General features: G+C 33.7%; 5 protein-coding genes across 6 annotated transcripts; 3 read left to right on the top strand and 2 right to left on the bottom strand.

The window, feature by feature from the left end:
• Nucleotides 1–87: 87 nt before the first annotated feature.
• LOC139105380 (mucolipin-3) lies at nt 88–3977 on the top strand. Its single transcript, XM_070661443.1, has 4 exons — nt 88–229; nt 316–585; nt 942–1227; nt 1459–3977. Exons 2-4 carry the CDS (start codon nt 446–448, stop codon nt 2914–2916), a joined length of 1884 nt encoding a protein of 627 aa, XP_070517544.1. The 5' UTR covers nt 88–229; nt 316–445; the 3' UTR covers nt 2917–3977.
• A 125-nt stretch (nt 3978–4102) lies between these two features.
• Nucleotides 4103–8678, top strand: LOC139105382 (kelch-like protein 5). 2 transcript variants are annotated; one of them, XM_070661450.1, is made up of 10 exons: nt 4103–4985; nt 5292–5453; nt 5587–5900; nt 5974–6069; nt 6142–6331; nt 6444–6668; nt 6778–6940; nt 7790–8002; nt 8069–8240; nt 8310–8678. In XM_070661450.1, exons 1-10 carry the CDS (start codon nt 4760–4762, stop codon nt 8376–8378), a joined length of 1830 nt encoding a protein of 609 aa, XP_070517551.1. In that variant the 5' UTR covers nt 4103–4759; the 3' UTR covers nt 8379–8678. The 2 variants fall into 2 exon arrangements, with proteins under 2 accessions (XP_070517551.1, XP_070517552.1); XM_070661451.1 differs by lacking the exon at nt 4103–4985 and adding an exon at nt 4992–5117.
• A 332-nt stretch (nt 8679–9010) lies between these two features.
• Nucleotides 9011–11719, bottom strand: LOC139105392 (protein phosphatase methylesterase 1). The gene is made up of 8 exons (XM_070661474.1): nt 11453–11719; nt 11136–11328; nt 10947–11056; nt 10462–10695; nt 10331–10396; nt 9908–10239; nt 9696–9828; nt 9011–9202 (listed from the first exon to the last, which is right to left on the bottom strand). The coding sequence occupies exons 1-8, from the start codon at nt 11527–11529 to the stop codon at nt 9184–9186; spliced, it is 1164 nt and encodes a 387-aa protein (XP_070517575.1). The 5' UTR covers nt 11530–11719; the 3' UTR covers nt 9011–9183.
• Nucleotides 11720–11980: 261 nt separating this feature from the next.
• Nucleotides 11981–12893, top strand: LOC139105410 (dynein axonemal light chain 4-like). The gene is made up of 3 exons (XM_070661497.1): nt 11981–12067; nt 12306–12451; nt 12636–12893. The coding sequence occupies exons 2-3, from the start codon at nt 12386–12388 to the stop codon at nt 12891–12893; spliced, it is 324 nt and encodes a 107-aa protein (XP_070517598.1). The 5' UTR covers nt 11981–12067; nt 12306–12385.
• A 34-nt stretch (nt 12894–12927) lies between these two features.
• LOC139105411 (dynein axonemal light chain 4) lies at nt 12928–15064 on the bottom strand. The gene is made up of 2 exons (XM_070661498.1): nt 13944–15064; nt 12928–13572 (listed from the first exon to the last, which is right to left on the bottom strand). Exons 1-2 carry the CDS (start codon nt 14001–14003, stop codon nt 13324–13326), a joined length of 309 nt encoding a protein of 102 aa, XP_070517599.1. The 5' UTR covers nt 14004–15064; the 3' UTR covers nt 12928–13323.
• Nucleotides 15065–16254: the final 1190 nt, after the last annotated feature.

Raw genomic sequence — 16254 nt, 5'->3', positions numbered from 1 at the left:
TTAACAGACTTGCCACCGTAAAGAAAAAATTAAGTCTATAGAGGAAACACGAACGTCTTCTAAGATCCCTACATCGACGCGAGTGGTGCTCTCTGACGGTAGGTTAAATCATTCAATAAAGCGCAGTTATGGTTATGCTTAGATTGCTCAGTTGTGTCGTCGAGGTGGATAGCATGCGATGGCTGGTGATTTGTCATCGACGCGTCTGTTGAACCATCCTTGCGCTGAGGTACGCAAATTTTTAGTTTATCAAGATGATGTCAACGCGATACTTATTTCTATTAACTGTGCCAACATAAATCCCCATGCGAACAGCTGGATGATTCATCGTCAGTTAAAGAAAAGAGCGACGATAACGATTCCGCAGGATAGGACGCTCGTTTGTTAATATTTTCATCTCCTTATTGCTGGCTTTCCCATCTTTGCGCATCGAAATTTTCGAGGAATGGAAGCGCCCAAAAAAATGCAGAACGAGGATATCGCGGTCGGGAACAAGCTTCAGAATCGTGCCTGGAGCCTTGACAGCGATATCGAAGAGGATATCGTCAATGAGAACACGTTGTTGAATGAATCCAATGAACAAAGGTTTGCATAAAACTGTTATAATTGTATTCTCTTCGGGGTTTTTTTTTCTTGCACGTTAAGGACAAAAAAAATGAATTCTAAACTAGAGCAGTTACTGCACTGACTGCATAAACAAATGCAATCATTGATAACTAGGTCAACAGTATCTAACAAACTTGATGTCATTATAGTCTTTTTCCTGTGTCTCAGTTGAGTAATCTCTGCTTCTATGTAATATTGATAACGTTGTGTCATTTAGTTCTTTTTAATTTTATTTATTTGTTTCAGATTTTAACATTTTAATAAAATTTATTTGCAATGATAGTAAAAAAGTAATTTTTATACTGCAAAGTTTATATGTATTTTATATATTATAGGCAAAATCATTCTACTCCAGAAGAATGCAAGACTTGTCCAGTTGTGACGTTTGCAGAAGAAAAAATGAGACGAAAATTGCGATTTTTCTTTATGAATCCAATTGAAAAATGGCAGGCCAAACGGCGTTTTCCTTATAAATTTGTTGTCCAAGTCATCAAAATTATCCTTGTAACTGTACAACTCTGTTTATTTGCGCATAATAATTATATGCATGAGAATTACACTTGGGATAACAGAGTAACATTCTCTCATCTCTTTTTAATGGGATGGGACTCAGTTCAAGAGGTAGCTTGATCACATTATATTTATAAATTTTAATAGTTTAATTTTTATTTAAAATAATTTTTTTAAACAAGCTTAAATTTACAAAACGATAATTATTTAACTTTTATGCTTTAATTTCTAGCACTTTAATTAGTACATCATAATTATCATGTAATAAATCATTATTTTATTAAAATTAAGTATTAAATATTAAACATGTAACTATTCTTCTAACATTTATAAATATTTTAGGTACCTGTCTATCCACCTGCAGTTGGACCTTTGGCTATTTATAAACAAAGTGAATTTTATGATGCCATTGATTACGCTCTGCACGGTTATTACAACGTCGACGACGCTATTGGCTCGTATTCGTATATTGCCGAAGACAATTCAGTCGGGCCTGTAACCTTATGTCTTTATCATTATAAAGAGGGTACCATATTCGGTTTCAACGAAAGCTACGTGTTTAATAGCGAGATTGTGAAAATATGCACGAACATCAGTCTCGAAATCTTCAACACGTTTAGCTCGTCGCACAATCTTCTGCAGGACAGAAATATTAATGTCAATTTTTCCGCACTAGTACGCGCGCATCTGAAATTTGCTCTTAAGACAGTGAATCTGAAAGCGGCTGGACCAATGACACCACCCGATTGTTACCGTTTTAATATAAAAATTATTTTTGATAATAATGACTTCGATGGACAGATGCTGCTCTCATTAGACGCTGAAGCTAGGAAATTACAATGTAAAGGTGACACTCGTTACATTACGAATAATCGCATCGAATCAGCGCTAAGGACCTTGCTAAATTTGCTTGTTATACTGAATTGTACGATTTCTTTATTATTATGTTCACGAGCGATATACAGAGCACAGCTGTTAAAATTCGAGACTATTAACTTCTTCAAGAAAACGTACGGAACAACGCTAAGCTTTGAAGGACGATTGGAATTCTTAAACCTTTGGTACATCATGATTATTATCAACGATCTACTTATTATCATCGGTACCATTATGAAAGAGCAAATCGAGCGGAAGCATTCCGAGACTGACCACTGGAATATATGCAGTATATTTCTCGGAACCGGAAATCTGCTCGTGTGGTTCGGCGTGTTGCGTTATCTTGGCTTTTTTAAGACATACAACGTTGTTATCTTAACTCTTAAAAAAGCGACACCAAAAGTCGCAAGATTCTTGATATGCGCAATTCTTATTTACGCCGGTTTCACATTCTGTGGCTGGCTGGTGCTCGGTCCATATAACATGAAGTTTCGCTCGCTTGCAACCACTTCAGAGTGCTTATTTGCGTTAATCAACGGCGATGATATGTTTGCTACGTTTTCTATCACGTCTTCCAAATCGATTGTGTTATGGTGGTACTCCAGAATTTATTTATACTCATTTATCTCACTTTACATTTACGTTGTTTTAAGTTTGTTTATTTCTGTGATAATGGATGCATACGACACGATCAAGCTCTATTATCGTGAAGGTTTCCCAAAAAATGATTTGCAAACATTTATAGCTCCATGTACAGACGAGGCATCAAGCGGCCTTTTCAGAGACGACACTGAAAGAAGTAACTTGACAGAATTATTTGATCGATTTTGTTGCTGTCGGAAAAGGCCCTTTTATGGATCCTTCTCAGAATCTGACTCGTCAACGAAATTCGGGCAAGAATGCGGCGGAGCTATCTGTGTCTAGCGCGTTAATGAAAAACACCTGGAGATATTACGGTGCAACTGCGGATGTGCAGTATGACACGTTACTACATTTGAATCGGTAAATAATTTTCATAAATATTTATAACAGCAAATTTATTCGACAATCGCGATACATTTACGTATAACGTGAGACATTTATGTTACTGCCATGTGTTTAATTAATATTTTACAAAAACGTTGTTATACTAGTAAATTATATTAGATTCTTTCTTTTACTTTCACTTTTAATAAATATAAAATAATTTGTTGCTGTTGAAAAAGCAAAGTTAAATAATACAAAAAGCGACAAAAAAAAATCTGAATTAATAGCAACTGAAAATCTATGTGCAGTATTTTAAATAAAAATTTTTGTTTATTTGCATGTATAATATAAATATATAATTATTGTACTTTGTTACCGTAAATATCTTAATAATCTTTAAAAACTAATATAAAATTTACGTAACATACGTTACTCTTGTGATAAATACAATGTTGTCAAATAATATTCTTGGAAAAAAAGTAGATTAATTAGAAATCTCATACAAGAGCCGCAGCTTATTAATTGTTATAAGCCAATTCAATATTACCAAAGTTATAAAAAGAATACGTAATATATTTACGATCTAAGTGAAATTTAGTTCAAGTTACATATAAAATGCATGCACATATACATCAAGCAACTATAAGTGCATTCCATGTAAAATCGATGTCTGTAATAACCATTGAATGTTAAAAATGATTTAAATAATGAGCTACATAATAACGTTAGCCAATAGTTCCGATTTTGATGCATATGTGTATTGTTAAAAATTGACAGTATAAATGAATGTAAGATAAACTTGCACAAAAGTAACTTTACCTATAGAAATATATTTATATTTATATTGAAATACAATAAACGCCATTTTTTTGAGTATCCGCTATAACGGGCTCCATTTATTTTGTATCTATATTTATGTAATTATATAATGTGATCAGAAAGGTATCTTTACTTAACTTTCAAATGAAAAGTGTTGTGCCATATTATTTGCATATATTAATAATAAATGCTAAAACTTATTTGATAATTGTTTTAATATAACTATAATAAAAAGCCAATAAAATTGACTTTTATTTAACTGCATTAGTAGTATTAATCGTGTTTAAAATCTTTTTCACTGCAAAAACCATGGCTAAGCTGGCAGTTCAGGAAAAAGAAAATCAGCTGACCAGAAGTGATCTCTCAAGGTTTCTAACGCGGAGACCTTGAAGTGCAACAAAAGATAAGTCACAATCCAATGTAATGTTGAAAAAGTCGAGTTTTTTCTCATATTTTGAAATCAATAAATTTCATTTGGAGACCATTGCGTTACCACGTTTAATAGACAATGGCTTCGTTCCCTAAATACATGTACTTTTTCTCAATGCAACTGAATATTGATAAGTGTATACAGATGTGCAGCACACAAATACGTTTACGGGTGTGTGAGTAAAGAGAGAGTAGAAGTCGGGTGAAATCTAAGAGAAAAAAAGAGAGCGAGTAAGTGCAGTATGTGCGGCTCCATGTGCTTTCGCCGCCACACCATCACGCTGGCGGCCTACACGGCTGGTTCTTTGTTCATCCAGCGAACAACGAACGGTCTCATGCAGCTGAGCGAGTTGGTGATCAGGCGTCAGTCAGTGCTGAGACCTCCGAGTGCGCTGACCCGTAGGACGCGTAGTGATGGTCGTTGACCGCGGTTAAGCGTGAGCCATTGTTTACACTGTTTACAGCGTACATTTCGTCCTGAAAAACATAGCATCTCCTAAATTCACTGGCGAGCTGATCGTCGCTTTTTACCGCAACGAGGAAGTAAGGAAACATGTCGAAGGTGACAGGAAATTCTCCCGCGAGAGTCGCGAACAAAGGCGAACAACAGCAGCAGCAGCAGGAATTCCCGTTGGGTCTGGACAAAGACGCCAGTGAACATAGCATCTCCAGCATGATGTCCTGCGTGTCCATTTCTCCAAAGCACGCGGAAAGCAGCCTCCGTATTATGGAGAGCTATCTGCACAAGCAACAGCTGACGGACGTCACGCTGATCGCGGGTCAGTATACCGCGTCCGGGCGAGTGCTTTGTTTTGATGGGACGCACTCGTCAACGTGTCGACTGTCAGTAGGAATTCTGATGCCATGTAAATGGTTAATGAAACTGTTCAATTAATCTTAATTAAAAGAGAGTAATTATTATTTTATATAAATACTGTATATATAAAATATACATTATATTTTATTAAAGGATAATTTTTCTAGGAAGAAAAAAATATGTTCTATATGTTATGTATAAAAAATGTTTTTTGTTTCGTGGCATTCCATTTTTTATATTTTTTCTCTAACTTGTGCTTTTTTTTCAGGAAATAAGCGTGTTCCGGCTCATCGATTAGTGCTCAGCGCTGGTTCTGAATATTTTGCTGCTATGTTTACAAGTTCTTTGAGAGAATCTGCACAAAACGAAATAGAATTAATGGACGTTGATGGAGATGCGTTGTGGGCTTTAGTTCTTTATTGTTACACTGGTAATTTCACTTCAAACATCTCAAGAATATTAACATCGCGATGTAGAACCTTATACTAATAAATTTTTTTTTTTTATTTTAATTTTTTTTTACTGTCTATTAATTTCTAGTAATATATTTTTATACATTACAGGATGTATAGAATTACAGGAAGACAGTGTGGAAACTCTACTTGCAACAGCATGTTTATTACAATTAAATCCAGTTATTAAAGCATGCTGTCAGTTTCTTGTCAAACAACTTCATCCAAGTAACTGCCTAGGCATACGAATGTTCGCTGATACGCAGGGTTGCTCGGAATTGTTTGAACATGCACACGCATACACTACCAAACATTTTATGGAAGTAACAAAAAATCAAGAATTCTTGCTGTTATCTGCCAATGAAGTTGCGAAGTTACTTGAATCTGAAGACCTTAATGTTCCTTCAGAAGAAACTATTTTTCATGTACGACAAACCGTTTATCGAGAGAATCGAATATAATTTATATGAATATAATTATCATTATAATATATTTCAGGCTTTAATGACTTGGGTGGAACACGATCTCGAAACCAGGAGCAAAGATGCTAGTAAATTATTAAGTTTAGTCAAGTTACCATTGTTATCACCTGCGGTGAGTTTATTCACAGTTTAAAGTTTTTATTTGTCAGAACTTTTGCATTAATTAACAATTAAATTAAAACAGTTTATTGCTGACAATATTGAAAGTAACGAAATGTTCAAAGACCAAAGAATGGCTCAAGAATTAGTAATGGAAGCGTTAAAGTATCATTTGCTACCTGAGCGAAGGCCTTTGCTTCAAACAGGTAGGACAAAGCCCAGAAAAGCTACTGTGGGTACGTTATTAGCTGTTGGAGGAATGGATGCCAATAAAGGTAATTAAAAATTGAGTGACGAACAATTAATATATAAAAAAAAAACATTTTATTAACACTAGCATATTATTTTCATTTTTTTAAGCAAAGTAATCCGCAATATGTTTTTTAGGTGCAACGTCTATAGATGCATTTTCATTGCGCGATAACGCTTGGAAATCTTTAGCATCTATGAGTAGTAGAAGACTACAATTTGGCGCAGTAGTAGTCGATAAAAAATTAATTGTCGCGGGCGGTAGAGATGGCTTAAAAACACTGAATACAGTAGAATGCTTCGATTTCTCTACTCTTACATGGAGTACTCTACCACCTATGAACGTTCATCGTCATGGATTAGGTATGTATTGATGCAAAAGAATTTATGAAAATTTAATGTACTATTTACTTTATTTATGTATAATAAAATTCTGACAAATATATTAGTATATAATAATAATTCTCCTTAGGAGTGGCAGTTCTAGGTGGACCTTTATATGCTGTTGGTGGTCACGATGGTTGGAGTTTCCTTGATGCAGTAGAGAGATGGGATCCCGCAACGCGACAATGGAGTTCGATATGTCCTATGTCCATACAAAGATCTACAGTTGGAGTGGCTGTATTAAATGATAAGTGAGTTTTTTTTAAATAAAATTTAAACATTAATTTCAACTATCTCAATTTTGTTTTTAAAATAAAGATTACAAAGTGCGCGCTTTGCGCTCGTTATTTACTGTTTTGAATTTTTAAAGAGAATTGTTTTATGTATTATTTTTCCGTGCAATTCAATTTTGTTTTAATTATCAATATTATAATATCATTTTATTGTTCAAATTATTTATGATCTCAAACTTCCGACGCTACCTCAATCTCGATTTGCCGGTAGCGACGTGCCGGCTCGTAATAAATTGTAGCAAATTTTTTGAAACTTATTTCGTCGTTCCCGCCAACGCCAAGGCTACCATGATAAGGGTAGCGACCATTACAAAAAAGGTGTGGCTATGGCGTTGGCGGGAACGGCAACCATTACAAAATAGGCGTGGAAATGTAATTGGCGGGAACGGTACCTGACTATATCACCGATTTACTCTTACTATGCTTCTGATACTTCCCGAGCATCTTCAGCTACTTTAGTCGGAGCCGAGAAATCCCGGGATAGACGGATTTGTCACTTTATTTACTTTTGATTTCTCGGTCATCTATATAGGAGTATAATTAAACAACCGTTTTTCGTTCATTGTAATTCAGTATTAAATATTATTTATTTAATTGTTATTGTACTTTTTAATATTATTTTTTTAACAACAATAATAAAATTAACTTAACATTTATTCTTGCGACACTAAGGTGAATTAAATGAGAGAATCAATCTGCATCGCAAAAAAGAATTACCAAAAAATAAAATAGAATGTTTTTATATGTATACATATATTTAATTATTTAATTAACTTTTAATTTTAATAATATAATAATGTGTTTTAGATTATATGCTGTAGGAGGGAGAGACATCAGTTCCTGCTTAAATACTGTAGAATGTTACGATCCACATACGAACAAGTGGACACCGTGTGCACCTATGTCGAAAAGACGAGGTGGTGTAGGCGTAGGAGTAGTAAATGGTTGTCTTTATGCACTTGGTGGCCACGATGCTCCAGCTAACAATCCCAATGCCAGCAGATTCGACTGTGTAGAAAGGTAATGTTGCCATTTCATTTCCAGTGCAAATTTTTAAATTACATATAATGCAATGTGACAATATAGATACGATCCTAAGACCGATACATGGACTATGGTTGCACCAATGAGTGTGCCTCGAGATGCAGTTGGTGTATGTGTATTAGGTGACCAACTTGTAGCCGTAGGAGGATATGACGGTCAGCAATATCTTACATTAGTAGAAGCTTACGATCCACATCTCAACGAATGGGAGCATGTGAGTATATTAATTGTAATTTAATAGTGTAAATATATTTTGTAAATTTAAACATGTTTATATTTAAAGGTTGCTCCTCTTAAAGCTGGCCGCGCGGGACCTTGTGTTGTCGTAAAAAATTTAACTAATAACATATAAATAATTCACTAAGTGATTCGTAATTGAATCTTTTAATTGTGCAATTTACATTTTTAATTAAATATAATTTTAAAGTTTCAGAAATATAACAGAATATGCTCTCTTATAATATTACATACAAGTTAAATTAACCGCGATGTTATGTTTCTGAAACAGTTTTAAATAATTTTATATTAAAGTATTATATATACATAAATATTTTATTCCTTTTTAGTATATAGTAAATTTTATAAAATTTTTATACTCTTTTTATACGATATCGAAGAACTTCCAACCATTGTGACCACTTAACTTATTTGCTTTATTTTTACATATTTCGATTTTATATAATTTTTAATACAAAAAAGAATTTTGCTATTGAGAATGCTTTGGTAATTTATATTAATCATATTAATCTAGAAAAAAGTATAAGAATTTTTCATAAAATTAAATCATTTAGTGAATTGTGAATCGATTTTTGCTACAGAAACAAGTGATGTAAATTAAGAATATTTATTATAAAGATACTATTTCAAAAAATAAATATTATAAATATAAGTATTGCAAATAATTGCAATATTTGTGTTAAATTGAATTGAAACAAAGCATAATAAGTTGAAACTTTAATGCAATATACTATACATATATACAACTTACATAAGAGCAAATTTATTTTTCTCATAAATGTATTTACACATGTATGGTATGATTCTATATTTAGTGGTTATAAACACTTAAAATAAATAAAATTATTATCAACTTAATTACAAAAAAACTGTACAATATTTGATACATTAATTTATATAATATATATCCAATTCTTTTTTTAACAAGCTGGAAAAGTTCTGAAACAAATACAATAACATATATAAATATCTTTCATAAAGTGAGAAACAAAAATTATATAAAGTATAACGATTAAATATCCTTTCTCTCCAAATACAATCCTTATTCAAAAAAGAAATGTACACTGAAAAGTAGATATGGCATTTGCTACAACGAGCGGCGACGACGGCTGGCGTATGTGACTTCCCCCTCTCTCGGCCGCCGAGTGTGGGGAGGTGTAGTAGGCCGCGTTCCGCCTCAGTCCTCGATGACCGCTGCTCCACAACACATCTACGCTCGCGCTTCGTGTGAGATTCAACGCACATCACGCCAAGATCACGTACGCTAGCCGCCGTCGTAGCACCACGAATGCCATTTCTGACGATGAGTGTACGAATTTCATTGTTACGCATCTAATATTAATTTCAACGTAATTTTCTATAATATTTTTATAAAAACCAAAATGTAGAGAAAGTTATGAACGCGTAAATAAAGAATTATATCCTAGCTTACCGTGGAAAATCTGACGCTGGCTCTGCAAATTTGTGCCTAACCATGAATGTAGCAATAGCTTCCGCTACTTTGTCCGGAACGTCTTCATGAACAGCGTGCCCACAAGCAGGCAATACTTGCATTTGAAATTTACCTAGTTTTGCAAAGAAATAAATATTAATTTTATTAAAAAATATTATAAGAATTATGTATCAGCACTAAAAATTATATACCTTGCATTTGGCCTACAGTGAGTTCTCGATCCAATCTATCGACTCCAGCTAATAATAACATTTTTGGTGCAGGAACATTCAAAAATGCTGTTGATAATCCCTTAAACCAACCAAACCAATGCTGCTCTGTTTTTGCCAAATCTATTCTCCAGACATATTTTCTGTTAATTGTGGGAATAGAAGACACAGGTGCCGGCGGTGGCATACTGGACGATTCTTCTTCTTCAATAATATCATCTCGTGGTATAACTGGTTCTGGATTAGATTCACACGTGTTGTATTGGGTTGCCAATGAGTCAATATCATGAGTTGCTAATTTGCTAGTCTCAATGCTGAAATGGCATGGTATTGTGCGACTCTAATTATTTTAATATCAAAATAAATAAATTATAAAAACTTAAATATCTTCAAGAGCTCACTAACTTCTTTATTTGTCCAGGAACTGAAACTTTCGCCGATTGTATATTCCGAATTTGTCCGCTACGAACGCTGAAAAATAAAAATATTAATTAGGCAAAATGCAATAATGTATCAAAAATATAAGGAATACTAACCACCATTCTATAGCCTGAGATATGGTGCTAAAACTAGACGGCCGAGATCTTAAGAAACTTTGCATAGAGGCTAGTGCATCCATTGCAGTACCTTCTACTACATCTATAACTCCTAATCCATATAAATTTGGAATTAGCTGGGCAGCTCTTACAGCTATTGCACCTCCCATACTGTGACCAACAAGAATTATTGGCACATCATGTGCAATTGCATCTATAACAGCTGCAACGTCCCTGAGTAAAAAAAAAAAAAAAAACAGAAGTAAGCAATACAGTTTAAATATATCACACAATAATAAAAAATAAAAATCTTTCTTGAACCAATATAAATATAATCTCATAGATTTTTAGAGTTACAGAAAACAATTTTTCATAAATTTTATTATATTTAAACTTTACTTAACTTTAAATTAAAAAAAAATTAATTTGAAATATATAATCAAGATATAAAAAGACAAAGGTTAAATGTAGCACATTTTACTTACGACGCTAAAGTATCGGCAGACAAGTCGTCGTCTTCTGTAGTATGAGTATCTCCATGACCCCTGAGATCAATAGCCATGACTCTACATAACACCATTGTCATAATCGATTTCTAAAATTCATATAACATTAATTTTGTTCAATCAATTTCTTAATCTATTCATTCATTGTGAAATGTGCATGATACTTACTGTCAGTTCTGCCCATGTCAAACCACTATAACCACCACCATGCAATAAAACCAACAATGGGCCCTCATTACCCTTGATGTAAACGTGAAAAACATTCTGTCCTATTTGTACATCCTTGGAATGGTCAAAGTATGGGGTCCATCGAACCGGGTCATAGTCTCTTCTCCGTTGAGCGCCCTTTGACTTACCAAGTCTACAAAAAAAAAAAAAAGAAAAAAAACAGAAAATTACATTAATGTTGACTGACACAGTTTCTCACAACTTATCTATCTAAATCCTGCCTTTGCGTCGATCTCGCGCGCGAAGGCTGTACAAACCTGGAGCTCAGCGCCGAGAAGTTGACGGCTGACGGTGGCAACCTGGATTTCAAAATTGACTTTTGAAGGGCAGACATGATGACGTGTGGTCGTCGCAGACGTCGATGATGTGTCGGGAGGACGCCTCGCGCTCGCGCTCGCGCTTTCAGTCGTAGTCATATGCTGAAGGGAAGAGCGCCCTGCGAAGCACGGTGCAAACAGGACGCAAGAAGCGCGGTTACGGCATCAACGGACCCGGCAAGAGAAACGTCAAAAACACGGTCACACGCCGACGCGAACCGGAGCGCAAATGGCGGCGACGGTACGGGCTTTTTTTATTATTCTTTTCCGTCTTCTTCACAGATTGTTTCACACGCCGTGCTCGGTGCCGTGACTTTCAGAAACGATGATTTCGTTTAGGGTAACGGTATATCTCTCGGCTCTTTCGAATTATTTTAAAGATAATGTACTACATACAATTGTCGATGCAGCACGTTCCGTCATTTTTTTCAATGAGTTTTGGAACACCACGGAAAAATTACCGCGCTTTTCGTACGATCTGAAATCTATCGCGGACGGTGCTCTAACCTCTCGGCTTGTGATAAAGAAAAGATTTATACTTCTTAAAGCATTACAGTAATTATTTTATTATTTTATATGCGTTAGGCTTTTTCCCTGTTTTTTTCTTACTTATGTTGGATTAATAGTGTTCAGTCATCCATTCAGTCATACAATTTTAAATTTGAAAAACCAATAGTTTAATCGGAAATAAATTTTTAGTAGAAAAATATGAAACAATACATTGCCATTTCAACATAGCTTTCATTTGTTAAGCAATGTTTAATTTAACCAACTATATGCATTGAATTTATAGGTGTAATTAAATATTGAACACGCAAGAAAGTTTTATCGTTGCACGTACACACAAGATATTCAGGGAGCCGCTTTGGTAAAATGTGGGCTGAAGAGGTGAGGAGGGATGTTGAAACTTTGGTAATTCACACATACCCATTGTGCAAGGTAAATTAATTTGTTTTATAATATTTCCCGCGTTCGGCAACTTTAATCTGACTGATCTGAGCATGTCACATTCATTTTACTTATTAAAAATTTTATAAAATATACTTGAATCATTTGGGCTGTGAATCTTAAGTGCTTGTACCAATATATTAGGCTACTTAGGCTACAGCAGAGATTTTTTTAGCAAAGTGATATGCCAGAAGACATGAAGCAGGAAGCCATAGAGACTTGTGTCACTGCTGTGGAAAAGTATGCAGAAAATTATGAACAAGCAGCTCGAATGATCAAAGATGATATGGATCAAAAATTTGGGCCACCATTTCAAGCAGTTGTAGGAGAGGCTTTTGCATGTGCAATCACGCACCAAGAAAAATCACTGTTATATATGTTCATTGGGGGTAACATAGCAGTTGTTGTGTGGAGGCCGGTTACAGGTTTTTAAAGAGTTTTATAAAAGTAAAACACATATATTTAAATATTGTGCATATAAACTTAATATATATTATATATTAATATTTTCTTACAAAGAGATACGTTTTAATACTAAATTATATATTTTTTTATACATCAAGTTGTATATTAAATTACATCATAAATAATAAGTTTTTCAATAAGTTGTGTTGAAAAGTATTCTCACTGTTCGTCTTTGATATATCTGATAATATAAAAGTGTGTTTAATCATAAAGGCATAAGATATTAAATGTCGAATGAAACTTGGACCCACACTTATAAAATGCTAAAAACACTTTTCCTCCTCTCATAACGGCCTGTACACTTCGCTCGCACATGACAATGACTTTACATATATAATTGGAGTCACATATATGCAAATATAAATATATAAATAAATTGCAAATGCCAATTAACTGCATTATGCAGACTTCCATATGCATATTGCTAAGTTGCCAGCACAATACATGTACAGTAGATGCTTTAACTGATAAGTTATCTCAAAGCCATAGCCCTCGCCGACGACAGTGTGCCACGACGCACCGAATTTTTTATCCATCGTCTCCTTGATCATCCGAGAAACGCTCTCATAGTTGTCTGCATACTTTTCTGCCGCAGTCACACATAATTCCATTGCCTCTTGCTTCATCTCATCAGACATATCGCACTTCTGTAAACATAAAAAATAATTTTAAAAAGTTTTAACCTTAATGTTTTTGTTCATATATTTAAACGTGTTTATTTGCAATTGAGTGGTTTTTGTGAACAATATTTATTAAACTTTTTTAAACTGTTATAAATTTTATGAAATAATTTTTGAACATTGCTACATCTTATAAATTAAATTGAATAAGAAGTTAACGCTAGTTTAACGATTAGCTTAATAAAAATAATCGTAAATTTTATTTTAACTTTGCGGCGTCAATTCGACGCTTATAGAAACGTATGTTTTCTGTATTGATCAAACGTCACATTCGCATGTGCTTACACAGCGCAAATCTATACAGTCAATTACATTGAAATATAAAGGATTTCACTCACTCTACAAAATGGATAGGTGTGGAGAATTTTCACAACATCGTCTTTTCTCACTTCTGTCATTGTCGCAATTTTATAAGTAATCACAACCCTCTAACGACGCCAACACGATTACTCCACACAGTGGAACGATTAAGGGTCTCAGGCGCATGTCGGTGAGTCACTTGTGTCGAGGAACACAGGGACAAACATGCCATGACACTGTAAAAATATCTCCCATTATGACAAATGTAAAATTACACTAAAAAGTTTAATAACTTCATACAAATAATAGCTGTAAAAATGGCATTGTTAATTGCGTGAATATAAAAAAAGTTATGTTATTTTATAAAATTTATTACGTGCAAAATTGCATGATTTCTTTTTGTATTTACATAATAACGAAATCTTTAAAAGTTGTATTTTATAATTATTAAATGCATCAATTTTTTTACAGTGTAATTTTACACTTTTCGTCATTGAGTAACTTGCGTGTGATTTTTTTACATTGTGATCACGTATCAATAATTTATCAAAGACGTGATAGAAAATAAATGCGCGTGTTGTATCTGCCATCGTGCAATTATTTTAATTACTTCGCTTTATTACTTTAAAGTTTCCATGCAGGTATATGTATATAGATATTTGCAAAATTCCATTCGTACAAACAGTTCGTTTCCGCATAAACTATTTCGTTAATTAAAGTATTTTTGCAATAAACTGAGCTTCTTCGTTGTATGCGGTAATTATGATACAAAAGTTTGCAGAGTATCGCGCTATCGTTGATACCCCCTCATACTATTACATTAGCTGTATGTAGTTCTAAAGTGCTTGTGTTAGAATTGCTGCAATGCGCAACGGTCTCTCCTCGCCAGATCATGAGTAGCGCCGCTACTCATCTGCTGTCACATATTTGCAGAAGCGTTATTACAAACATTTCTTGCAACATGTTGACGGTTTTATTACAACACGAAATAGACTATCTGTAAAACTTGATTGAACCAATTTCCCTGTGGAAAGATTCATATGTAAAAATATATACATATAATTTTTTTAGTAATCTTCCTTCAGTAAATCTAAATTATATTACCTACACGTAAAAAGAAAATAAATAGATAAATAAACGTAAACATCTAAGTGTGAATCTGTTTGCAATTTATACTTGGCGGGAGCTTAAACTTTTTCTCGTTAACGTGTAAATTTTGTAATTCCAGATTCTTTGAATTAATCCTAATTAATCCTGACGGTAATTAATGTTTAGTGAGCAAACAGCTCGTTGCATTGTTCATCCCAAACTTCTGTTAAAAAAAAAAAAAGACGTTTGAACCGGAGTTGTAATGACAAGTCAAAGCAGGATCAAAAAATGATTTTTATTTTCACGGTTTTAATAAAACAAGTCATAAGAAAAAGAAAAAAAAAGGTCGTTTTACACACAGTTGTATATTCTAAATATATTGCTATATAATGGTAATTTGTACACCCACTCACACATGCACACACACAGCAAACATATCCGTATGTACAAGACATTTAATTAAATCTCAGATTAGTTCGCGATTATTGCAATGTATCATAACTATTACTACTCGATATTTACCGTGTACATGGCGGATGCAAGCGAAGTTTATTATCAGTGTTGTTGATTGTCTGCCATTTAAATATCTTTGTGTTTTCTCTGGAACACGTACCATGCAGGATATTTCCAAGGTTTTATTTTTCTAACATTTTTTTTTATTTTGACAAATGGAGAGAATGGTCAAGATTTTAATATTATCTAATACATTTATATGTTTAATGCTGTTTATAGAAATAGGTATCTATTAAAATACTGTTCGAAAAGAATGGAAATAAAGTACGGATTGCTAGTCTATTAGGAAATTATCTACCTTGAGGTCTTTTTAGAAAGTAAATGTCAATTAAAGACAAATTAGCTTCATATTGATCAGGAAACTAATGGGAAGCTAATAGAAAGCGTTTCCGACCGGTCCTAAGTTAATCGCTTTGGAAACGATTGATGACTTTATAAGCTCTGTCTCAGGTCACTAAACGAGTGGTATAACGATATAAAAAACGTATGTAATATAATTTAAATCTAATTCAAGCTCGTAACACATTTTAGATAAAAAAAAAAAATACAAATTTTATTTTTTTAGCGTGATGTCGCCATAAAAGATATATAAAGAGAAAGTAGCTAGTTTAATAGCACGGTCGTATGTATTCCGTAACTTGGCTTTTTGTATTCTCTTCACTTCCACCATTCATTCTCATTTGTTTCTGTAAACTTTTCAACTTATCAAACTTGCTCGTTTCACTTCTCGCGGAATCTCGTAAGGGC

This window comes from Cardiocondyla obscurior, linkage group LG09, assembly GCF_019399895.1.
Source record: "Cardiocondyla obscurior isolate alpha-2009 linkage group LG09, Cobs3.1, whole genome shotgun sequence".
Lineage (NCBI taxonomy): Eukaryota > Metazoa > Arthropoda > Insecta > Hymenoptera > Formicidae > Cardiocondyla > Cardiocondyla obscurior.
The sequence above is the reverse complement of the archived record's forward strand: the minus strand, read 5'-3'. Positions and strand labels throughout refer to the sequence as shown.

Coding starts and splice junctions, on each gene's coding strand:
- LOC139105410 (XM_070661497.1), top strand. CDS start 12,386: ATGTGGGCTGAAGAGGTGAGGAGGGATGTTGAAACTTTGGTAATTCAC. Junction 12,452..12,635: donor ACACATACCCATTGTGCAAG/GTAAATTAATTT, acceptor AGATTTTTTTAG/CAAAGTGATATGCCAGAAGA.
- LOC139105392 (XM_070661474.1), bottom strand. CDS start 11,529: ATGTCTGCCCTTCAAAAGTCAATTTTGAAATCCAGGTTGCCACCGTCA. Junction 10,696..10,946: donor TCTGCCGATACTTTAGCGTC/GTAAGTAAAATG, acceptor TTTTTTACTCAG/GGACGTTGCAGCTGTTATAG. Junction 9,829..9,907: donor CACTGTAGGCCAAATGCAAG/GTATATAATTTT, acceptor TTGCAAAACTAG/GTAAATTTCAAATGCAAGTA.
- LOC139105411 (XM_070661498.1), bottom strand. CDS start 14,003: ATGACAGAAGTGAGAAAAGACGATGTTGTGAAAATTCTCCACACCTAT. Junction 13,573..13,943: donor ACACCTATCCATTTTGTAGA/GTGAGTGAAATC, acceptor TTATGTTTACAG/AAGTGCGATATGTCTGATGA.
- LOC139105382 (XM_070661450.1), top strand. CDS start 4,760: ATGTCGAAGGTGACAGGAAATTCTCCCGCGAGAGTCGCGAACAAAGGC. Junction 5,454..5,586: donor AGTTCTTTATTGTTACACTG/GTAATTTCACTT, acceptor TATACATTACAG/GATGTATAGAATTACAGGAA. Junction 5,901..5,973: donor CAGAAGAAACTATTTTTCAT/GTACGACAAACC, acceptor AATATATTTCAG/GCTTTAATGACTTGGGTGGA.
- LOC139105380 (XM_070661443.1), top strand. CDS start 446: ATGGAAGCGCCCAAAAAAATGCAGAACGAGGATATCGCGGTCGGGAAC. Junction 586..941: donor AATGAATCCAATGAACAAAG/GTTTGCATAAAA, acceptor TATATATTATAG/GCAAAATCATTCTACTCCAG. Junction 1,228..1,458: donor GATGGGACTCAGTTCAAGAG/GTAGCTTGATCA, acceptor TAAATATTTTAG/GTACCTGTCTATCCACCTGC.